At 42.9% G+C, this 25,315-nt stretch overlaps 1 protein-coding gene across 6 annotated transcripts in view; it reads left to right on the forward strand.

The window, feature by feature from the left end:
* LOC126283788 (scoloptoxin SSD14-like) overlaps nt 1–25,315 on the forward strand; it is a 506,030-nt gene that overhangs the window by 343,730 nt on the left and 136,985 nt on the right. The window contains exon 1 of one of the 6 annotated variants that reach the window (XM_049982300.1): nt 205–458. The exons of the other annotated variants lie outside the window; for them this stretch is intronic. Within the exon in view, the coding sequence (XP_049838257.1) occupies nt 352–458 (107 nt within the window). The 5' untranslated portion in view covers nt 205–351. Of the gene's footprint in view, nt 1–204; nt 459–25,315 lie in introns of those variants that run through there. 6 annotated transcript variants of the gene reach the window in all.

The following is a 25,315-nucleotide window of genomic DNA, read 5'->3' on the forward strand; positions in this document are numbered from 1 at the left end:
CCAAACTCTGACCCCAGTACTGTAACAGATTTAGCAAAATAAAAAAAAGCTTGCTGGCGTGTACAACAATAGAGGAACGCCTAGAACTAAGCAAAACCACACGAATTTTGCTCCTGCGAAGTGATGTACCACTCATGAGAAATTACAAAGGAAAGGTGAACAAGGTAATCTGCTACGTCAGAGTACTCTGTTTACTATACACACAATTTCGCACCCATATATTCGACGAAAACTAGTACCACTACTGTAGTTTACTGTCGTCTGAGCCAGAATAATCACGTGGAAAAATCTGTTGGTTAAATCGTTTGCTCGTCCATCAGTCACAGCAAATCAAGAAACATTACTCGAACGATGGGAAGTCGCGTAAACATACAATACGAAAGGCTAAATACTGATGATCGCCGAGCACCTTCTGCTTCACGCAAACTCCCGAAGCTAATTCCGTTACCGGAATGCAGGTAAGAGCGTATGTTCAGGACATTGGCACACTGCTCTTGCTAAGCATTGCATTCTTTATTGGACCAAAATTACTTTACTATGCAAATATATTTATTTTGAACCTCTTACAAACTTCACAGCTTCCTTCCTTTTACTCTTTCGCCGCGCGCGAGCGCGCAGTTTATTCTTCTCACCCAGAGTGAGCCTCTGCGGTCAGCGATCCGCCTTGTTCTCAAAGCGTCACCTCGAACATTCGAGGTGACGGGCAGAAAACTGCATCATCTGGCCATTCCGGCCGTCTGTTCGAAGGTAGCCAACTCGACCCACACCTTGATGAGAGCTTTGGATAGCTGCACGAGTAAGCAGAGGCCCTTTCAAGGTGCGCACACACACACACACACACACACACACACACACACACTGAGATACGCTCTCAAGCAACTTAATGGACTCAGTCGTTGGCATTCAAATGCTGCTTTCCTCAAATATTTTAGTGAAAAACTTTAAATGTTACAAGTTGTAGTTACGAGCAACATGTTAACTTGTAGAAAGTGCACACTGAGATGATAGACCCCAAGGCTTTGTTCTTGAAAGGCCTTTGTCTCAGTTAAAAATTCATGTCGAGCCTGAAATCGTAGCGATGTACCACTCTTAAGATGATGTGACCCAACAAACAAAAAGTATAAGGGAAAAATAAAGTATCGATGAAAGTTAAATGTTTAGTCAAATTGGCGCCAATGTAACATCACACTTAGATTTGTAGCACATGATACTTAACATTTTTTTTTTTTTTTTCGCAAACTAGGATCAGTATACTTCGTCTATCTTTTGGAACTTCGACGTTAATATGTCAAGACTTAGAACAATAAGTAGACTAATAGGGAACAAAGCCTCAATGTTAAATGAAGTATCATGAAACCCAAATGACAGATCGGCTGATCGAGGTGGGTTGCAGTTGGTGAGCAGGTCGGTAATAAAATGTAAATTTAGATAAGAAAATTCCACCCATAATGTCGACCTCACAATATCCTAATTTGTTGGATAAACGACGACATACCCTATTTATCCGAATGGAAGCTAGTAATGCCTTGATAGGAAGCTAGATTGTGCGCTCAATAATTAAGAGTTAACAAAAACCTTTACGTCAAGGGAGTGCTGTTTTAAATGTGGCAGATGATAGGTTTTGACAAGTGACTGAATACACGGTATACAGTTGAGGAACGAGCTACTAGGACGAATGTTTTTAAACATTAGAAAAGGTCTGAGGTAGCATTTATACAGCAGCGCGGACTCTTCTCACAGTCAAGTTTCACATCGACCTTTGCTCTTTGATATCATTCGGTTAAATGTCAACTAGTGGGGACCATTAATGTGTACAGTCGTTTCAGACCACAGTCGTTGCAAACCTAGTGCTTATTTTTATTTTGAATTTCACTAGAGCCAACAAACCGTAATTTTTCTAGATGTTTACCTGTTAACGTTAGATATCGCTAACATCTTTATGATAAGAAAGATACTCTACCGAGTTATCGTTGTTACGAAACTGTTTTCGCCTTGATCGGTAAAACTTGGAGACACTTCATAGCAGTCGCTTAAGATACTGCTACTTTCCCGAGACAGTTTTCTTGAGTATCTAATGGTATTTTTATCGTCTGTATTTAAAACTCTCCTTAAGCCGTCCACGTCGAAAGCTCTGATATGTTCACTAAAATGAGAATCTAAAGCTGCGCAAAATTCAGCACAGTAGTAAAGTGGAAGCTTTACGTTTCCGTTTTCAGCATTTGTTTTGCGCTTACACACAGTGAATGACGAAAGAAACGTATGAATTACTCGCCGAAGAAGACTTCGTGGAAGGAAACTACCAATACGTCTAAAAACAAAAGTCTAGACAATTTGAGAATAACGCAGAGGCAGTATTTCGGCTTCGAACTTCCTAACAAGAACAGAGAAGAGTTCTTCAGTTTGAAAAGGACGTGCTACTCTCTGTTCAGGCGCGCGCTCGTGTGTGTGTGTGTGTGTGTGTGTGTGTGTGTGTGTGTGTGTGTGTGTTGTGAGTGATTTTACCGGATGTTGATGCGCTGTTGGTTTGTGATCAAACCATCAATCTGTGTCGCTCAGTCATCGTACCACTAGAGTTCCCACATAATTCGTTTCGTTATTGCTGAAGATACCAGACATTGTGTTCCATGTACTCTAGTGTTCTTTTCTTGGCGCAATGGAATATTCTGTTCAGTATAAAATTTACAACGAAAAGATCTGCACATCAACGAAACCGAATCCTTTTCGAACCTAATTCCCTAGGCATCGGCTGATTTATACCACATTCCATTAACCTTATTTTACTTCTGTTAATCTTCACTAAAACCTTTTAACAGGCTATCCACTTCATTCAACTAACTTTCCGATCCTTCGCCGTATGACAGAACGAAAATGTCATCGGCACTTCACAAAATTTATATTTCTCCTCTCAGGACTTATTACTCCTACTCCAAATTTTTTCTGTGGTTTTCTTTACTGCTTGTTCTATGTACAAACTGAATAACGTCGGGGATGGGCTCCAACCCTGTCTCACTCCCTTCTCAAACACTGCTTCCCTGTTGTGCCCCTCTACTCGTACAACTGTTCAGATTTCTGTGGAAGTTCTAGATAACCTTACCCTGCCTGCTGTCTTCAGAATTTCAAAGAGAATATCCCAGTCAACATTGTTAAACCATTACAGTAAATCTATAAATTTTATAAAGATAAGTCGTAGGATCAGTACCGCCTCGCTTATTTATAAGTTTTTCCTTAACACAAGTGGGATCTTCTCCCAGTATTCAGCTTCTACCAGTCATTCTATTCTTCTGTGGAGAAATCGTGTTAGTATTTTACAAGCATCACTAATTACACTGATGGTCAGCAATACATTTACTAGCACTAGCACTTGCCTTATTCCTTATAGGGACCCGTCTGCGTCAATACTAGGTTGATAATCAGCTCTTGCTCTTTTCTAGTTTGCTTCTACAACTTTGCACTTCTCCTCTGGCCGTTACTGCTTTATCACTTTGCATTTCTCACTTTTTAGACATTTATATCCCCTTTTGCCTACTTCATTTCCTGGATATTTATATTTTATCATTCCCTCATACTGAATAACTCGTGTTAGCAGTTAAATATCGCGAGAGGATCTCAGTGAGGAGCATAAAAATATGCTGTTGCCGATGACGAACATGACAGATTATAACGGGACACTGAATTAGTGACGGTGGAGAGAGACAAAGCTGGCCATTTCGTTTAGTTCTCCTCCCATGAACGGAACTGCTGGCAAATTACACATACTGATAGTCCGTCAGTATACCATTTTGCATCAATAACCTGGAATAAATCAGACTATTGGATTTTCCGGCAATGGCAGCTAATGAAATCTCTAGCTTGCAGCCAGCTTATAATTGCAATGGCACACGTAGTGTCGATGACATTTGTTGACAAACTAAACATACTATTCCGTCCCCTTCAATTTACTGTTAAGATGCATACTAAACTGAATTTAATGAACCAAATATTAGGGTTTCTTCCCGTTCGATTTACCATTCAGTAGTAATGGTGTTCGTCCGGCCATCTAGTTTTTGGTTTTCCGTTATGTCCTTAGATTAAGAGCAATAACGGGGGGATATCCTCGAAACTGCCACTTTACTGCCTCTTCCTTCCTTTCTTTGTTGAGTATCTTCGTGGACAAAACCTTAAAGAATAGTTTCAATTACTTTCGTTCAAGTCACGTTTATTGTTTGAAAATGGGACTTTCTGTTAATCTCTATACGAGCGATACATAGAGGACTGTATATGTAAATTTGGCTCTGAAACTCGATGGTCTGGATTTTTTAGGACATTGGGGTTAAGTATCTGAGACCATGTTTCTCGCTGTCTACCAATTCAGGTTCTTCACTATTGGCTGTACTGCCGCACAACAAATAAGCTTTCTGCTGCCTGTTTTCTTACACGCTCGATGTGTCCAGGACTGTTGGGGATCCCGTACTTAAGCAGTATTGTCCTATAGGCCGTAAAAATGATTAATGTGCGATCTCTCTCGAGAACAATCGGCAGTTTCCTAGTAAGCTATCATGAAATCGAAGTCCACCTTTTATTTTACCTATAACTGAACGAAAGTGATCGTTCCACTATATTCTCACCCACTGTTGGTCTTCAACAAGACTAATTCAAGCTGAATGATTTGTAGTGTACCTTGGAACATTTTACTTTTCACGGAGTTCAGAATTCGTCGTTTCTCGATACGAAGAGCTGGTTGCCAGTCTAGGCTGATTCCTAATGAAGAGGTAGAGAGATACTGCAACATTTTTTTATCTAATAAAACTTCCACCTTTACAATTAATACATATGTGAAAAGTTTGAAATTTCTATTGATACAATCTGGCGAAGCATTAATACGTCTGAACTATAAAGACTATATCATAGTTCTCCGGAGCACAGCCCGAATTACTTGGCCCACACTCCCCATTCGGGATAACATGCTGAGTTTTTGGTGTCAAGAAGTTTGCAGTGCAGACGCAAACCTACTTCAATATCCCTCCGTTGGTATTTTCATTAGTAGAGACTCTGTACAAAAGCTTCCGTGTCTTCGCCGTCATAGGAAGAAAATTAAATAATCAAGGATTGAAACAATTCGTGGTTTCAACCAAACTTGGTACACACATCCCTTACTGTCAGGCAAAATAGCTTTGGGATAAGAACCACCTACCTATCATATTTGAGACCTGACACCATAAGCACTCAGATGCATGAAAAAATGCCGCATTGAGTATGACGTGTATTACTTCTTTGTTACTAAGTCTATTCGCTATGTTTCCTTGACAGAATCCACATGTGCCGCTGAGTACAAATATATCATTGCAAGTCACGTGGTTAGAGATATGTCATAGATGATGAGAGGTGTGGAAAAAAATACACCATACATAAAGTTTTAAAACGTGCGATCTTTACTACTAAGACACTCCTGCAGTCAAATCACCTTAAGGAAATCCCTGACACCTTAACAGCGCTTTTGACGGGTTTCAACTGCGAAGCGCAAACTGCTGCAGGTGAAAACAATAGCCGTCTGTACAGCTATGGAGAGGCATTGCCATAGAGACGTTAGCAAAATCGCGTTGTAGACACACGAAGCAGCTGCGCCCAGCGCTCAGAATGTGCCTGTGATACTATACTTTCACGTCTGTACTTCATGAATATCTTCTGTGCCACTGTTTCATAGTTTAGAAAGTGTTTCCACTAATACATGGAAATGAAACTTTTTTCGGTATTACACTAAAAACACAGGTATTTTTTTCGTTTCTAATAGAAAATTTCGAAAATGAATACCTGGCTGTGCTGGATTTGTCTGCCAGCAATCTAATAAATGGCTAAAATCCTCAGTCGGTCATCTGGTCGTAGTTACAGGTTGCCTGTCTAATTTCTTCCAGGGGAAACACCAATGGGTTCTGGAATTTCATTTAATTATTGATCGAATTAAAAAAATTAATTTGATGTCATAATCTTCTAATCTTACGTTAAAGGTTTGACGCAGTAAGTCAAGTATTAAAGAGAGAAACTGTGTATACACGCTGTGATCAAAACTAACCGGACACCTGGCTGAAAATGACTTAAAAGTTCGTGGCGCCCTCCATCGGTAATGCTGGAATTCAATATGGTGTTGGCTCACCCTTTGCCTTGAAGACAGCTTCCACTGCCGCAGGCATACGTTCAATCAGGTGCTGGAAGGTTTCTTGGGGAACTGCAGCGCATTCTTCACGGAGTGCTGCACTGAGGAGAGGTATCGATGTCGGTCGATGAGGCCTGACACGAAGTGGGCGTTCCAAAACATCCCAAAGGTGTTCTGTGGGATTCAGTTCAGGACTCTGTGCCGGCCAGTCTGTTACAGGGATGTAATTGTCGTGTAACCACTCCGCCACAGGCCGTGCATTATGAACAGGTGCTCGATCGTGTTAAAAGATTCAATCGCCATCCCCGAATTGCTCTTCGACAGTGGGAAGCAAGAAAGTGCTTAAAACACTAGTGTAGGCCTGTACTGTGATAGTGCCACACAAAACAAGAGGTGCAAGCCCCCTTCATGAAAAACACGACCACACCATGACACCACCTCCTCTGAATTTTACTGTTGGCACTACGCACGCTGGCAGATGACGTTCACCGGGAATTCGCTGTACCCAAACCCTGCCATCGGTTCGCCACATTGTGTACAGTGATTCGTCACTCCACACGCAGTTTTTCCACTGTCCAATCGTCCAATATTTACGCTCCTTATACCAAGCGAGGTATCGTTTGGCATTTACAAGTGAGATGTGTGGCTTATGAGCTGCCGCTCGACCGTGAAACCCAAGTATTCTCAACTACCACCTAACTGTCATAGTACTTGCAGTGGATCCTGATGCAGTTTGGAATTCCTCTGGGATGGTCGGGATAGACGTTTGCATATTACACATTACGACCCTCAACTGCCAGCCGTCTCGGTCAGTCAACAGACGAGGTCGACCTATAAGTTTTTGTGCTGTACGTGTCCCTTCACGTTTCCGCTTCACTATCACATCGGAAACAGTGGGCCTAGGGATGTTCAGGAGTGTGGATATATCTAGCGTACAGACGTATCACGCAAGTGCCACCTGACCACGTTCGAAGTCTGCGAGTTTCGCAGAGTGCCCCATTCTGCTCTCTCACTATGTCAAATGACTATTGAGGTCGGTGCTATGGAGTACCTGGCAAGAGCTGGCAGCACAATGCACCTGATATGAATAACGTATGTTTTCGGGTGTGTCCAGATACTTTGATCACATAGTGTGTGTATTGGAGTGTACTGTAACTCATTGCATGTAAGTTATCCATACTATGTTCATGCAGTATTTGAGAACGAGAGTACTTAGCGACTTCCAAACAAGCTTTACACATAATATGAAACGTTTTCGAAACTTTTTGTCTCTGACATACCTCTCTCCCCTTCACCACAAAATAAGACAAACGTTCATCGCTTACTACATTTCCGCTGTTCGAACAGTAATAAGTAATTCATTACTTCGTTACTACTAACTCTGTACGCAACAGATTTTACAGACAGGATCAAAATATGCCACTGCATTTACTTGCAAGATTAATCACTGTACTACGCAGTTATGACGTAATAAACATTGTCGCATTCTATATGTGGGGTCAGACTCCTTATCGTATCTGGGTAGAGGGGTTACTGGTGTAAAAATAGTCTACGTGGGTAATCTCTTTCCATGACTGAGTACATCACGTCCGAAGGAGATGCATAAGCTTCGTATTGTTTACAAAATGAATCTTTCACCGTACAACGGCGTGTGTGCGGTTTTAATGCTTCCGAACAGAATAAAACTGTGTGCCGGAATGCAACTCGAATGCGGAACCATGCTTTTCGAGCAGCATTTCTTACTGGCTGTGCCATCTTGTTGGTCTTTTTATCTTAACCGTTATGCATAAATTACTGTTTAAAAATTGACGTGTTTGAAATGAGTACATCAGAATATCGGTACAATAAACGAATAGGAGAACGTCTGGTTGTATGAGATAGCCGCTTATATCGGACAAAAGGCAGTTCGGTGGAGTTAGTGGAAGTGCTTTGCAGCATGAACTATAAAGCAAAAAGGGCGCTCACACGATTTTTAATGGATGCAGCTGTGCGCTTCGGAGTGGCAACAAGTTACCTGTTCCTATCGAGTTTTACGGTTCACGAACTTAACTTTGGAGTGTTGTTTTGTTTACAAATAAGAAATGTTACAACTTTATTGTAAATTTAGACGCAACTGATGTTATTCTCTCTAATGTAAACTGTGATAATGTCTAGCTCAAGTAATAACAATGTTAAACTATATCAGCGGAACTTTAGGGTCGTATCGAACAAAGGAATTTCGGGTTCTACCGTACAAAACAGGAGCCACAAAAACCTAATTTTTTACGGATTGTTCCTTTAACGGGCAACTATGAGGAAGTCATGATTTAAATGGAATGCAAATAGCATGGAAGAAGGTCCAGAAAACTTCGTACTCCCTGAAATGATCTGGGAAGGGAGTGGAGATTTCAGTTCCAAGTAGTTAGTTACATTAGGTAATAAACTTAAAGCTTCACGCGAACACAAGGAGGTGAACATCATACCTGTACGAGGAAATAACAATTCATTCCAGATAAGTCAATGAATGACAGAAACAACGTTTTACGATCAGTGAAACCGACGAAGACTGCATTCAGTGTCATATTTACGAAGGGGCCCACGAGAATCGTGGCTTTATAAACCTGAACAGCCTCTACTGCACATGTGATTTTCACTAAAGGTTAAACCAACGATTTAGGCCTATCCTGCTGAAAACTTCAACTTAATAATACATACTATTTTTAATGAATTTTTGATTCAGTCAACTTTTCACCGAAGTGGAAACTTAGTACTATGATGTATAACTTGTAATTATTTTAGTTTGTGTATAATCATTTACTATCAGATTAAACCTTTTTGTGACAAAACGACATTTTGATACCTTACGTTATGTCAGAGACAACCCATCAAAAATTTAAACGACCAAAATGAAAAGGATAGAAAAAATATTAAAAAGTCGCCGAATACAACGTGAGTTTCATAATTCTATTAACGTATATCTTCAGAAAAAATAATTTTGAAAAAGCGTTAATTTTGACTTCCAAGGCCGCACTTCGCAACTTCTGCGATTCTGTTGACTCGAGGGCATATGGCAATGTCTTCACATAATTGTTTTGTTACAGAAATTGGTTGAAATATTTCGTTAGAGTATAGTTTTCTGAAGTAGAACAAAATATCTTCTCTGTTGTTGCTACCGAGCTACCCCCCATATCAGTTTTTCTGCGACCGTCTGTTACTTTCCAAACTTCACAGAAGCTCTGCGTACCTAAAAGCGCTGGCACTCAGACAACAAAGGGTATCGCGGGAGAATGGCTTAGCCACAGCCTCGGGGCTCGTTCCCAAACTAAATCTTTCACTCTACAGCGGACTGTTTGCTGATTTGGAACATTCTGGCAGAATAAAACTGTGTATAACTGACAAGAATTCGTACCCTGGCAGAAGTAAAGCTGCGTGAGAGCGAGTCGAGGGTCCGTCTGGGTACCTCAAAGGTAAGTTACCGAGTTCGTGTCCCGATCCGGAACACCATTTTAATGTGATACGAAGTTTCGCATTGTTAGTTGAGTTCCACCTGAATTTGAGCTACAGTTGGCGGCATGTGGGTCAGAGATGGTACTTTAACGCCGTAGCGAGCGTGGTGGGAGGATTCCGCGACCGGTCGGTGGACAACAGCCCCCTCGAGTCGTGACGGGGCTAAAGCGGTCGGCCCGTTATGCAGCCGGTGAACCCGATCTTCGCTGCCCGCATCGAGGCCAGGTTGCAGCCTGCACGAACTGCCCGCGATCTAGAGCGAAGTCTGCCGTAAGTAACAGCGCTCTGGGAAATCACACGTCAGTGGACTAGTCACCTTTCCACCGGAATGAGCTGTTCACTTGCGGCGATGACGTCAAAAAGAAGTTCGAAACTTCGGTACTGATCAGAGAGAGAGGGAGAGAGAGAGAGAGGGAGAGAGAGAGAGAGGGAGAGAGAGAGAGGGAGAGAGAGAGAGGGAGAGAGAGAGAGGGAGAGAGAGAGAGGGAGAGAGAGAGAGGGAGAGAGAGAGAGGGAGAGAGAGAGAGGGAGAGAGAGAGAGGGAGAGAGAGAGAGGGAGAGAGAGAGAGGGAGAGAGAGAGAGGGAGAGAGAAGAGTAGATCGAGAGTTAGAGGGAGAGAGAGAGAGGGAGAGAGAGAGAGGGAGAGAGAGAGAGGAGAGAGAGAGAGAGAGAGAGAGAGAGAGAGAGAGAGAGAGAGAGCAAAGATCATCTGCGCCATTAGTCATGGAATTAGTTAGTTAGTACCAGAAGCTTACACAACGGTAAGCCACCTCTTTTGAAGACGTTTCAGGGAAAAGGTAGTGCGTCACGTAACTGTCAAAGGCCGCTAACTGCTGCACGTCAGCGATACTTTCATTCACGGCAACGCCCCTTGGAGTGCTGCTGTTGACATTACAATGTCACCACATCTCACTGCCCAGAACTAAAAGCAGCAGCTAACCTCAGTTGCCAGGTGGTGGGTAATCTACATTCATGAAGACTTGCATATACAGAGGTTGGGCAAAAATATGCAAACATCGTCAGAAAAGGGTGCTTGACCATAAATGCAGGCGCAGATGGCGCTGTTGTATTTTACCAAGAATGGGACCTGTGCAGTGCCCTCAGTTCGTGTCGATAGGTGTCAGTCATAATCAGACAGGTGTTGCGTGTAGCTGAGTCAATTATGTCACAGCTAATTGAATTCGAACTTGGGGAAACTTTTGGTCCTCTTATGGTGGCCTCCGCGAACAAGGTAGCCGAAATATTTGGTGGCTAAAGTGGTCCCGTATCGAAGATGATTATTGCGTACAGGGAAAGTGCGAAAACAGGGTCCGCTAATTCACAGCGCGGACGTAAGTGTGTTTCTTGAGTGATGCACACACATTTTAACTGAAAAGGATTCTGCCGAAGAAAAAATACCTGCAGAACAGCATTTCGCACTCCCAAACCCTGTCAGCACCAAAACACGAAGGGAGCTCCATAAGCTGGGAATTGAAGGGTGAAATGGAATTCTAAAACCACTCTTCAGTGATGCAAATGTCAATAAAAGGCAAACGTGCAACACAGTGGAAGAAAGTTTTGTCGGATCGGTCGTGTTTCACACTGATTCCCACTTACGACCTCGTTTGTTCAAAGCGTGAAACATGGCGGGGGTTAGGCGATGATTTGGGCAGCCATATTGAGGTATTCCATAGGCTCCGTGGTTACCCTGTAAAGTACATTACTGCCAGCGACTGAGTGACCCTTTTAGCTGGCCAGGTCCGTCATACGTTACAATGTACACTGAAGAGCCAAAGAAACTGGTACATCCGTATTCAAATATAGAGATGAAAACAGGCCAAATACGGCGCAGTTGTTAGATCAGTTACTGCTACTACAGTGGCAGGTTATCAAGATTCGCGTTTCAACGCGGTGTTACAGTCGGCGCACGAGCGATGGTACACAGGATCTCCGAGGTAGCGATGAAATGGGTATTTTCCAGTACGTCCATTTCACGAGTGTACTGTGAATATCAGAAATCCGACAAAACATAGTCTCCGAAACCGCTGAGGCCGGAAAAAGATCCTGCAAGGACGGGACCAATGACGATTAAAGAGAATTGTTCAACGTGACAGAAGTGCAATCCTTCAGCAAGTTGCTGCAGAGTTCAGTGCTGGCCCTTCGTCAGTGTGCAAAACCATTCGACGGAACATCATTGATATGGGCCTTCGGAGCCGAAGGCAACAAGTGTGCCGTTGACTGCAGCTATACGCCTCGCCTGGGCCCGTCAACACCGACGTTGGACTGTTGATGACTGGAAACATTCTGCGTGGTAGGAAGAGTCTGGTTTCAAATTCTGTCGGGCAGATGGACGTGTACGGGTATGGAGACAACCTCGTGAATCCATGCATGCATGCATGTCAGCAGGGGTGTGTTAAAGCTGCTGGAGGCTCTGTAATGGTGTGGAGCGTGTACGGTTGGAGTGATATGGGACCCCTGATAAGTCTATATACGACTCTGACAGGCGACACGTACGTAAGTATCCTGTCTGATCACGTGCATCCATTCATGTCCACTGTGCATTCCGACCGACTTGGGCAATTCCAGCAAGACACTGCGTCACCCCATACGTCCAGAATTGCTACAGAGTGGCTCCAGGAACACACTTCTGAGTTTAAACATTTCCACCGGCCACGAAACTCCCCAGACCTGAACATTATTGAGCATATCTGGGCTTCCTTGCAACGTGCTGTTCAGAGATGATCTGCGCCCCCTCGTACTCCTACGGATTTATGGACAGCCCTGTAGTATTCATGGTGTCAGTTCCCTCCAACACTACTTCAGACATTAGTAGAGTCCATGCCACGTCGTGTTGCGGCACTTCTGTTTGCTCGCGGGGGCCCTGCACGATATTAGGCAGGTGTACCATTTTGTTTGGCTCCTCAGTGTATGTTCCCCAATGGCGAAGCTGTGTTCAGAGACAAGCGCCCCCCCCCCCCCCCCCCCCTCACACAGTTCTCATCGTCCAGCTATGGTTTTGTGAGCACGTCGATGAATTGTCGTATCTCATCTGGCCACTAGTCTCCATATCTCAATATACTGAGTCTTTATGGTGTACTTTGGAGAGAAGCGCACGTCATCGCTGTTCTCCTCCATCGTCGTAAACTGAACTTGCCACCATTTTGCAGGATGAATGGTATAAGATTCCCTTAAAAACCATGCAGGACCTGTATTTGAGTTTAGAGACGAAGCAGTTCTGAATGCCAACGCTTTTCATATGCCATGTTACGCTTTGTAACGTGTTTTGTTTTTGGTATTCCCGTATGTCTGTCGTCTGCAGGGTTTGGTCCTGGGACACGGTGCCGGGGGAGGGGGGGGGCGGCAAGAGGGAGGGGGAAGCGGAAGAGGAAGAGGGAGGACGGAGGAGGTGGTAACAAAGAAACTATCTTATGGTCTTACCACATTTGGTGATCGTGATTACGAAGAGACCGTTGCGTCTCACAGTTTGGCCCACCAGGCCTCCTGTACAACATAGCTGTCACAGCCATAGTTTTATAAAACTTTCTTTTCTAACTCCGGAAAGCGAAATATACAAAAGAAAGTGATTATTATTCGTTTTTCAGTCGCTGTTTTCATCATCCCAAACTGACTGATTTGAGGCAGTGTCTCCCAAATGACAGTGGAAAAGTATTTCCGTTAGTCCGTTAGGACTGCTTATTCTGCAGCTACGGCAAATGATCTGAAGATGGGCGACACTGCCTGAAACTAAACAGTTTGAGATGATAAAACAGCCATCGATTAAGGATCTTGGATAATTCCCTACCGACAAGTATGTTCAGTTAATATTGATGACGACGAGTTTACATCAGTGCTTAGTACTTCGCTTCTGAATTTCCGATAAATTGCAGTTCATAGCAAAACAGCAGTCTTTATTTACCCTATCGTGTGATGTACATTCATTGATTTCAGATTTCATGATTTTTCAAAAACCTGACTGTAATTTTTATATATCGTTGTGATGTTTGTAATGGATTAATCACATCTTAAAATGGCATATTGGTGGCGAAACCTACAATGTGAATTTTAAATCTCTTTTCAAGTGATGTGCCATAATAACTATAAAAGTACTGAAGGTTGTCGTCAGAAAATTAGAGAAGTGCTGGCCTTATGGAACTGATTAAAGAACTGTGACAGCAACAATCCCAAAACTGACAACTTCATAATTTGCAGTATACAAAATTATTGTGTGCACTCACCATAATCATTATACCACTTAGCACATAATCCTGTGATAATGTCTACGCGAGTGTGTAAGTGTAGGTTTAGCTATACTTTTCGATCCTTTCTGCCTACAGTCTGAAAGTCTTTGTTTCACACATGGGCAAGAAACTGAGAAGTATTCCGCGTTAAGTATAGCTTCTAATTATCTGGAATTCCTTACCGTTTTCTAGACTCTTGGTTTTAAAACTTTTTACTCCCCTAAAGTTTAAAAATTTGGAAACTGACGTATGTAAATGTATAAATGCTACAAGCTCTCACTATTTTTTTTTCTTTGGGGAGGGGGGGGGGGGGAAGGGAGACTGGGAAAAAAAGTCGTGACCCACCCCCTGTGGAACTGCGTCTGTAAAGCAAGAACTAATACTAGAAGGTGCACTATAGTGGGAATAATTTTTTTCTCGTGTAAATTATAATGGTTTTTAGATTAAATAGTGACAGAAGAAAAAGTTCAGAAAAATGGAACTACAAATGATGAAAATTTATGCCGTGACTAAAGCAGCGAACTGCCATTCATTAAAATTGTACGCGTATTAGAGGTGGGTCAGTCACCGCCTTCTGTTAACGATGAACAGAGGAACTGTATTGCAGCAGTAAGCCTGTTTCCTTATCCGTTTTAAATTGGTACACTGCAGTAAAGGAGAGAGGAGCACTGACTGACAACCTTGCTGAAATACCCTCTGGGGAACGCTAAAAGCACAGCTTGGCTCGAAATAGTCTGCAGTCAGTGTCGGCTGCTTAAATAATTACGGCGACAACCCTGAGTCCAAGCGCTCTGACACTCTGCCCCAGACCAACTACGCGGCAACAGCGTGCCGCAGCCGCCTTTTTCCGTAGCAAAATCAGCCAGGGAGAGCCGACCTCGGACGAAGCTTTCGCTCGGCCTACTTGCGGAAACCCATGGAGCGCCAGCTTCCGCTCGGATGGATGCAAGGACCTCCAAATGCTACACGTCCTCTGTAAGTCTGCAGGCTTCTGTGGCCGTTCTCGTTGAAGGTAAGATCTTTTAGGGTGTTAGGCCGTGTCATGTTCTTCAAATTTCTCCTTCACACTGTCAACGTCACATTGTCACTGTGCTAACTTCTTCAGGATCTTCTTGTAGTCCCCGTTAGCTGAAATACTGTGACCTGTTAACTTACAAAATTACTTCTAGCGCTTATACTGATGGAGTGGGATTATTTGACGAAATCTCTTTCCGGCAACTGTTGGTCGGCCGTCGACGCTAAATGGGTGCCGATGGTATACCACGGCAATTTTAGGTGGATGGGGTGGCGGAGATTAACCTACGTGTATCGGTAGAGACCGGACTTGAATTATCACGTTTACTGCCCTGCTCTGCCAATCAAGCAAACCACTGGCCTGTAGCCGGTACCAAATGCTCTATTAGGCTTCTCTTGTAGTTTTCTCATTTTGAAATGAGATGGGAGACTTTGGTCCATAATGGAGCCAAAAGGGATGTAGCGAGCTCTGCGAAAGGGAGCCAGAACTTGTTTTCTTGCTCCGCGCCTCTCGTTAGTTTACGCTCCAGCCGACTGCCACGATGTATTGTTCGCACTCTAGCGAGAACAGGCATTAAAGAAAGGACAATGCTTATCAAAATACAGGATGATTCAAAAAGAGAGCAGATTTATTTTTATTAAAAACTGTGAAAATTAAAAACACATTGCACACGTCATTGTATTGAAGGTTCAAAGTTTGTTAGCACAGACAATACCATACACTCACCATGAGCACCGTGCGTTGCTCGAGGAACAACGAAACGGTAGTCCATTTCATTTCAGACATGAATCTACATATTCCTGTTTATTGAATCTACTACTTCAATAATTAGATTCCTCAGATCTTGAACACCTGCCATAGATGGGACAAAGACTGTCTTTTATGTAGCCCACAGAAAAAATTGAAAGGTTTGAGGTCTGGTAACCTAGAAGCCCAAGAACTTGTTGTCCACCTTTTCCATTCCAACGTTGAAAGGTGGTGGTTCTAAGATAACGCTGCACCTCAAAGTGAAATTGAGGCCGGACGCCGTCATGGGTAAAAATGAAATCCTTGGAATCTTCGTGAAGTTGAGGAAACAACCAATGTCGCAACATATCCATGTATGACATTCCTATCAGTTCGCTCCTCAAAATTCGTGAACATAAACGGCACAAAACACATTCAGTTTCGGTGAGTCTCTTTCATGTTCGACAAGAGCGCCAGGGTTTTGTGACCCCGAGATTCTTACATTACAGTGGTTTACTTTATACTGTAGATGAAGCGTCGATTCGTCCGAAAAAAGTTTGGAAAAAGTTTCCTTTGTTCTATCCGGGAGAACTGAAATGCAAAATCTGTACTTTGTTATGATCGCCGGGACGCAACTGCCGAAGCACATGTAACTTGTAAGTCTTGACATGCAGGCGTCGTTTCAGAATACGCCATACCGTTGCCCGTCTTGTAGACTTCCGGGGCTTCGTGTGAACGCACATTAGATACGCTCGACTTTTTCATGACGCGTGCGTGGCCGACCAGAGCTCTTGCATTTGCATATGCAACCAACTTCCAAGAATTCGTTACGCCAGTCATTAATCTGCTTATTTAGAGGCGGCTTCTTGCTGAATCGACAGAGGAACGCACGTTGCACTTGAACACTGGATTGAATCCACGCAAATACCAACACACACGATATTGATCTTGTCGTTTAGTCGCCCCGTTGCCACATACATACAGCGCAGCTGTGTGAGACCTTTGAGCCTACCTCTACCCGCCCCGCGCAATATCTTCCTCCCACACTTTGTCTGTAATAAACAACCGAAATCTGTTCTTTTTTTTTAATCACACTCTCTTATTGTATGTCTCCTGCAATGAAGCAGTAAAGAGCTGGTAAGGTACTGGGATTACGGAACTTTGTACATGTGAACAGCAGTTTATTATGAAAACAGTTACTCTCTCTGCAAATTAAAAGATACACAAAAACTGGTGACTAGTGAATAAGTCAGTTAAATTTAAGGCTCACTACATCAATAAATACAATCCTTGAAATGCACGAAAGCAAGGTAATGAAAAACATCGCCACACGTTGCCGGGCCCAAAATGAATTACCACAATAATTTAAAATTCTAAGCAGCATCAGCAAAACGTATCGCCATACTGTGTTAACAGGTAATTACAGATCGAGAACATTAATTGAGCAAACGAGTAACTACACACAGCAACTGCACAAACGGCTTAAGGTCCAATGATAAATGTCTATCACGGAGATTCCAAAGTAATTTAAGGTACTTAAATTTTACACACATTTCATTGAGGAACACGATGTCTCGGTCATAAAGACCAGTTCACGGCAACATTGGTCGACCTCGAGTGAAGAGAATTACATTGCAAAGAAGTTAAATAGCATTTAAGGCAAATGCAAGTTGTGAGAGCTTCACGACCAATCTCAAAGATCGTACAGGGTACAAACGGCCGAGCCGAACTTAACATAGAAGGCCACCTGTAGGCCTTTATTTCAGAAAAGATCAGTTGCATTAAATCACAAGTGAAATTAATTATAAAGGTTCCCTTAACGGTAACATACACATCCGAAATATAAAATACCAAAGTAACGTAAATGCTTATCTCAGGGCTTCCAGATAGGCTAACAGCGGCAGTGGCCGACCATATACACAGTAGGAATCAGCCGAGCCCGGCGGGCAGGAACGGCAGACAAACAAATTAAAAGATAATTACTACACAGGCGGCTAATTCGGGAAACAGCTAATACCAAGTAATGGGGATTTACTAGAATCAGCTGAAAGGCTGTCTTATCTTTTACATAGATATGAGGAATTGAAATTCAATGATAAAGGCCACGCGACCCAAAGCATACAGTGAGGCCCCCTTCACGCACGCACGCACGCACGCGCTCTTGGAGACCTCATCCGCTTCCCGCACTTCCCTTCTGTAAATGTTACATTATTTGGCTATCACTCACACGTTGAAATCTGCATACTGACCGCAGTTCTCCTGGTGTTCCGCTACTGCAAATTTCACATTTCGTTTTATTCTCCCTCCAGTTTCGTCTGTATACACCTTGCCACAGCCTCTGTTGTAGCGGAACAGGAATTTTATTTAGTGCGGTCTTAAAACTTCGGTCCTCATATCTTTATATCCGAATAATAAGACTTGTGCCGTCAATAGCTCTAGAAATAAACGATAACCCTAAAGATTGAAAAGGCAGTTCTTCGCGCTTCCTATAGCCATTACGAATACATATTCGTTTCAATGCAACATCTATGGACAGTCCATCATTGATGTTGTCCTGTAAGATGTCATTTAAGAAACTCGGCTGTTCACGCTGTTACGCTCACTAATACATGGGCACTCGATGACGGTCATAGGCTACTGGCTTCCACCTCTCTTTCTCAGCCTGTTACCGCTAACCATCTAGTGACGATGGTGCACCAGCAGTAGCCGAAAAATTTGACCTAATAACTCCACTTCTGCTAAACAATTTTGCGAAAATTCAGTTTATGTGAATGGTGTGAATGGTTCGCTATTCTAGACAAGATGCAAGTAACTGTGGCATCAGAAGATTGTGCAGAAGATCCGAGCAAAGGGGACGAAACACAGATTGTGAAGAAATCATGCAAAAAGGAGCAGGACACGGACTAAAATCTTAGATTTTATTTTCAGTGCACCTCGTGTCTCCAACTCGTCTCGTGAAGACCCCACAGCTGCATTAAAATGGAATCCTCCTGCTCTAGACTTACTCTCAATGTAAAATTTCTCACCGAGAGTGCCTTAGCAAAAAGCACAAAACTGTTAGCTTACGTACGTCAACGAAACTTCTCAAGGACCTCACACACACATAAAAGCTCGCAGCTTCTGTTACCGCCCATTACAAGTTACAAACGCAAAGGAATTAATGGATTACAACAAAATCTACTCAGCTTATTAAATGCCTAAATGCGCCAAATCCAGTCTCTCTCTCTCTCTCTCTCGTGCGCGCGCGCGCGCCATATTATAGTCAGACTCACTTCTAACGGGGATCTTGAAAAACAGTTTCCTTTACTGAAGGGGATCTTTGACTTAAAATTGCTCGTAAACAGTCGACAGTACTCATTATTCTCGCCGAGACAGCAATACGTAGCCCCCGCAGAAGTTATCGTTACAACGCGAAGGAACAGCAGTATGTTTACTTACATGGATCTTTTGATTTCATTTTGCTTTGTTAATCCAGATTACTTCTCATCCAGAGTGATAATTTCTGAACTGACCCACGCACGGTTCAACATAGACAAACTAAAGCTCAGGTAGACAATGAAGTGTGTTGAAATCAATATAAAACTTCAATCCTCCATAATTACACACCACAAAGAATCGTTCAGTTAATTCTCTATCTCTCTCTTTGAATTGTGAGAGATATGTAAGCCCAGCGGACTGTCAGCCATTGAAACATTTAGCACAATTACTAGGGTCAAAGTACTGGTTCAGTAGGAACTGATCGTCTCTAATTACACAAACGGCGTTGGACCAAAATAGCAAAGTCGTAGAGTTCCGCACTATAGAGGTCGAATCTTGGCGTAGCGAGCACGATTGCTGGCGACCCCACGTAGTGTCGGAGGCTACGATCCTAGACAGGCAGACTGGCGCTGGACTCTAAGTGCCGGAGGGGTTCCTGTCGACCTTCTGATCGAGGAACGGTGGCAGCAGCGGGTGTAAAGTCCAGAGAGCTCGCCGTGGAGAACTGACTCGCTATAGCCGCAACGTCGGTCTAAGTACTGTTAAAGCGTCGTGATAGGCTGAAACCAATTTTCGAGTATTTGATCCTGTGAAACGGATTAGGTTCATGTTAACTGCGCTGTCTTGGATGGATATCGACGAGGTATTGTTACTTGACTGTTTTTCAGAAAGGACCTGCAACGTACGCAAATTCAAGATATTCAAAATGCAGACCTATCCTCGACCTTTGTAACTAATTTATTGTAAATATACGCGTGATCGTTACTTGCAGTGGTATAAAAATGGACTTGCTTCTTGTTTGGGGGTAAGAAAGTGCTTTGGAAGATAAAGGGATGACATGGCCAGTGAACCAACGCTGACGATGAGTGGTTGTCACACAGTGGTGACCCTGCTGGCCATCTCTGGCCCGAGGGAGGATTCCGTAACAGGGAGAACTTCCTCGAGCCGCCACATGCGAAAAAGTTTTATGAGCTGGGGTGAGGACGAACCTCAGCAGAAGGCGCTGTTGTTGCCGTATGTAGAAACGACTTCTGGGCTATTTCCGGGCAGATGAAAAGAAACTCCAAGTCTTCGAAACCGTGGGACGCCACTGAAAACTCACAGCTTCCAGAAAAAAATTAAAAGTGTGAGGGACATTGGTTGCCAAGGACTTTCTCCCACAGTTACTGCGAGCGTACAATGCCGAAAGGAAACTCTTCTATTGGCTGAAGAGAGAGGGGCGACTTTTTCCTAGGGAACTTGGGAAAAATTGCACTGGTTAACCAAGTTAAACGTAGTCCAGGGAAGGAGAAATGTGCTCTCAGGGACGCATTTTTAGTGGTCGGAACTCCCAGGAAGAATCCAGCCAACCAGGGTTAGCCTGTAACGAAAAAGGCGGTAAAGCGAGGTTTCCTCGACTTATGCCGTCGCGCTGTAACAGACTTCACCAGAGATTTAAGTAAGACACTTCATCAAAGACTTCTTCCTGCGCTCCCCGCCTCCTCCGGCTTAGGACATCAACTTAGAAGACGAATTACATGGATAATTAATTACTTAGAAAGGTCGCTGGCACTACCGCAGATTGAGGCCGTAGCATTTGTGCCACCAGTAGCTGTAGTATGGTGAGACCGAGCCGCTTCTGCGTGAGATGCAGGGACAGTCATATCGGTTTACAACTTTAATATCTTAGACCTTCACTCCAACGATTTATCGTGCAAATCATGAAACGTTTGCTCCCAAATTCCGCAACAGGTGCGAGAGTAGCACTTTCCATAATTCTGTGTGTTGCCTTTAGCACTTCTGTCCTTTACTAACTCATTTCACGGCGATCAGTCTGTACTTAGGTGACTTATCATCGGTTTTTCCCCAGACCCACATGTCAGATGAACAAAAGCATTCGTACAAGTTGTCTTACCGAGATGTTGCTGCCGGTTGTCTTTATAAAAAGTTATTGAGAATGAAATATAATTATCCTAGTTATTGAGCATTAAAAGGTTGACAGTTAAACACATTTGTCCTAGTTATTGAGAAATAAGTTGATAAAGAAAATATCTTTTACACCAAAAAATTAAGAAAAAAAATTAGATTTCAGTCTGAACTGCAGCGGTGGTGTTCGCCGTTGTAGCCCCTGTGATTTAGGGCATAGGCCACCCTTGGTGCAGCGCTTTTGTGACAAACGTCTGTGAGCTCCAACATAGAAATTTCGTTCTCTCAATTGCACTGAACATAAATTTCTGGAAATCAACGCCAAGGTTTCTATGGACGACCTAAGACAACGACAGGGTGACATCGTGCGAGGGGTGCAGCGGGAAGACACTGAACCGTAGTCGAGAGGACGGCAGTTCAAATCTTTGTCCGACCATCCTGATTAAGGTTTCCCGTGATTTCCCCAAACCGATTAAGTAAATTCTTGGGTGGTATCTTACAAAGGGCATGGACGATTTTTCTTCCCCAGTCTGAAATTGATTATTTTCAAATGAATGTGTGGGAGGGATATTAGATTTGTCTTTTATTCCACATCTACACCCATAATGTGCAAATAACTGTGAAGTTAATGGCAGAGGATACTTGCCGTTCCATTCACGTACGGAGCATGGGAACAATGACTGTAAATGCCTCGATGCCTGCCACAATAAATGAAATTATTCTCTCGCTATCCCTACGGGAGCAACACACAGTTGGATGTCATATATTCCTTAGGTTCATCATTTAAAGCTGTTCTTGAAACTTAATAAGTAGGCTTCCTCGACAGAGTTTACCTCGATCTTAACATATCACCTAGTTCAGTTTTTTCAGCATCTCTGACACTTCCCCGTGGGGCACACACACTTTACAGTCCGTACTGACCTTCTCTGTACCCGTTCAATATTCCTTGTTAGACTTCTTTGATGTGGATCTCTCACACTTAAGCATTATTCTAGGATGGGTGGCACGAGTGTTTCGTATGCGATCTCTTTTGTAGACTGATCGCATTTCCCTAGAATTCTACCAATAAACTGAAGTTTGTCACCTGTTCATCTTTTGTTCCATTTCACATCCCTACAAATTGTTATACCCAGGTATTTGTATGAGTTCACAGATTACAGTTGTGACTCGTGAATGCTACAATCGTAGGTTATTACGTTTTTCGGTCGTTTTGTGAAGTGCACAGTTGTACATTTCTGAACATATAAAGCGATTTGCCGATCTCTGGACCACTTTGAATTTTTTAAGGTATTACTATTTGTACAACTTCTTTCAGGCAGTACTTCATTGCAAATAATTCCATTTGCAAAAAGTCTGTGGTTACTATTATTTTCTGCAATGTCAAGAATATACAGCACGAACGGAAAAGGTTCCAACACACTTCATCTGTCGATGACACACTATCCTAGATAACACGCTGCGTCCTCCCTGCCAAGAAACCCTCAAGCCAGTCACAAATGTCACTTCATACTCCATGTTTCCGATAATAAGCGTAGGTGTGGTGCTGAGTCATACTTTTCGGAAGTAAAGAAACATTACATCTACCTGGCTGCCTTGATTCTTGTTTTTCAGGATGTTATGTGAGAGTTGGGTTCCACATGATCTTTGTATCTGAAACCCATGCTGACTGGCATGGACGAGGTTGTTTTGTTAGAGATATCTCATTATGTTTGAACTCTGAGTATGCCCTAAGGTTCTAAAGCAAATAAATGTTATGGATACTGGACGGTCGTGTTGCTGGTTACTTCTGCTATCCTCCTTGTAGACAGGTGTGACCTGTGCTTCCTTCAAACCATAGAGCTCGGTGTTAGAGGGCTGTGCAGTATATTCTAGCTAAAAGAGGTTCAAAAATAGTTCAAATGGCTCTGAGCACTATGGGACTTAACATCTAAGGTCATCAGTCCCCTAGAACGTAGAACTACTTAAAGCTAACTAACCTAAGGACATCACACACATCCATGCCCGAGGCAGGATTCGAACCTGCAACCGTAGCAGTCCCTAGGTTCCGGAGTGCAGCGCCTAGAACCGCAAGACCACCGCGGCTGGCTGCTAAAAGAGGGGCTAACTAATGTCCCAAATAGGTGTAAAATCTGTGTATTGCATTTTCTTCTCCCACTGCTGTTGATCTAATTAGAGTGAGATTACTCTTGCCCATCGCGCTCGTAGTGTGAGCTGCCGATCTGTCGAACTATCGACAGCCTCGTTGCGTTCCAGTGACCGTATTTTTCCATCGCCTTTCTCCAGACTCGCTTCCCAATCGCAGTAGTCACCGCCTAATACGCTGCTACCTGTATCTTTTATGACTATGTTCGTGTAATGCTCTCACAATGATAATTGAAAACGCTATTGCGGACTACGTTTCCACCATTATCTGAGATAGTAAGTAAAATGGTAGGCGTCGTATCTATGTTGTGTAATACCTTAGCCACATGTGTATCAAACATTCCTTAGGCTGTCATCACACCCAAAGAGGTTGCTAAACAATAGCTTACTTGTATCGACTGTACTCCTCGGTCTGACATTTTAAGCTTTCGGTGAGAACGTGTTCCTGAGAAAAGTAAACGTTAAGGCTACTCATTTTTAAATGACCTGAACTTATCGTCATGCCCTTTCGTATTCAGCACAATCCACCCCGTTTAAACAATTGTGTGTGTGTGTGTGTGTGTGTGTGTGTGTGTGTGTGTGTGTGTGTGTGTGTGTGTGTCAACGTCCACAGTAAGAGCGCTGAGGCTCCCTCAATCTTGTACTTGGTTGTACTTGGTTGTACATGGTTTCTAGATAGAAGTCGATGAGACATTGGAGATAAGTGTTTCTTTGCTCTAACAAAGGCACAACTTCCAGCAGAACAGGTGTTCTATAAGAAAGCACTGCACATCGGTCCGTAGAAACTGGGTGGAAGAACACGAGTCCCTGACATATAATATCGAAGAATGCGTACTGGATTGTTGAGACAATCCAATTGTGACTCGTTGATGACGTGCTTCAGTATTTGCGTGAAGATGTACGGTGAAGATTTTATAGAGAACGAGTTCCAACATGTAAATAAAATGTTCCAGTACCCATGTCCATTTAACATATTTATTATTGCGTGTGTTTCTTCTCATATTTACAGGATTTTACAAGAAACGCAAACACGCATATTAAGAAGACATGACAGAAGGGGAAGGTAATTGTAGACTCAACGTGTCTACAGCATGACTTTATAATTTTATTATGATTAATAGGGTATTTCTTTCCCTAGTGGACTTACCCTGCTAGGTATATAAAGTAAAAGATCAGAACATCAAATTAACTTTCTACAAAGCCAGCTAAGAAAAATTTATTGCACCTGTTATGCGAACTTAGGAGACAGGGGAAATACCCTCAAGCTCCAATAAGAATGTAATAATTTCTGTCCCAAACACATGTGTAAATGTTACCGAACCACTGGCTGATTAATTCGTGGTAGCAAAATACTGTCAAGTATTTTAATGGAAGAATGAAAAATTCTTGTGGAGACATACACTGGGAACGATCAGTTTGAGTTTTGGAGAAATTTAGGAAAACGCGAGACAATGCTGACTCAACGTCTTACATAGAATACTGGTTGTAGAAGGACGAACCTGTATTTGTAACAATTGTAATTTTAGAGAAACCTTAGTGGACTACACGCTTTCAAATTCCAGGGGTAAAATACAGCGAGCGAACGGATATTCTTCACTAGGATACAAACCAAACTAGTTTTATAAGCACTGAAGGGCAACAGGGAAGCACCAGCAGTTGAGAAGGGAGTGAGACAAGGTTGAAGACTCTCTCCGCTGTTTCTTAACCTGGTGATTGACCAAGCAATAAAAGAAACCAAGGAGGAAATTTTTAAAGGGTGTTACGGTTGAGAGAGAAAAATAAAAACATTGAGGTTTGCCGATGGCACTTCATCTGAGGCGGCAGGTGACATACAAGAGCAGTTCAATGGAATGAAGAATGACTTAAAAACAGGCTGTGCGAACAGTACCAACGCAAGTCCAACAAGGGTGGTGGGATGTAGTCGAATTCAATCAGATGATACAGAGAGAATTTTATTAGAAAATGGAACACTAAAAGTAGTAGATGAGTTTTACTATTTGGGCAGCAAAATAATGGTGGCAGACGGAGAGGGTATATTAAAATGTATTCTAGCAATAGCAAGAAAAGCATTTGTGGAAAAATCGTTTATAAATATCACACATAACTTTGTGTTATTCGTCTCATGTGAAGCCCTGTACGAAAATGAAACATGGAAACCAAACAGTTCAGACAAGAAGAGACTCGAAGCTGTCGAAATGTGATGCTACAGAAGAATTCTG

Source organism: Schistocerca gregaria, chromosome 1 (assembly GCF_023897955.1).
Source record: "Schistocerca gregaria isolate iqSchGreg1 chromosome 1, iqSchGreg1.2, whole genome shotgun sequence".
Lineage (NCBI taxonomy): Eukaryota > Metazoa > Arthropoda > Insecta > Orthoptera > Acrididae > Schistocerca > Schistocerca gregaria.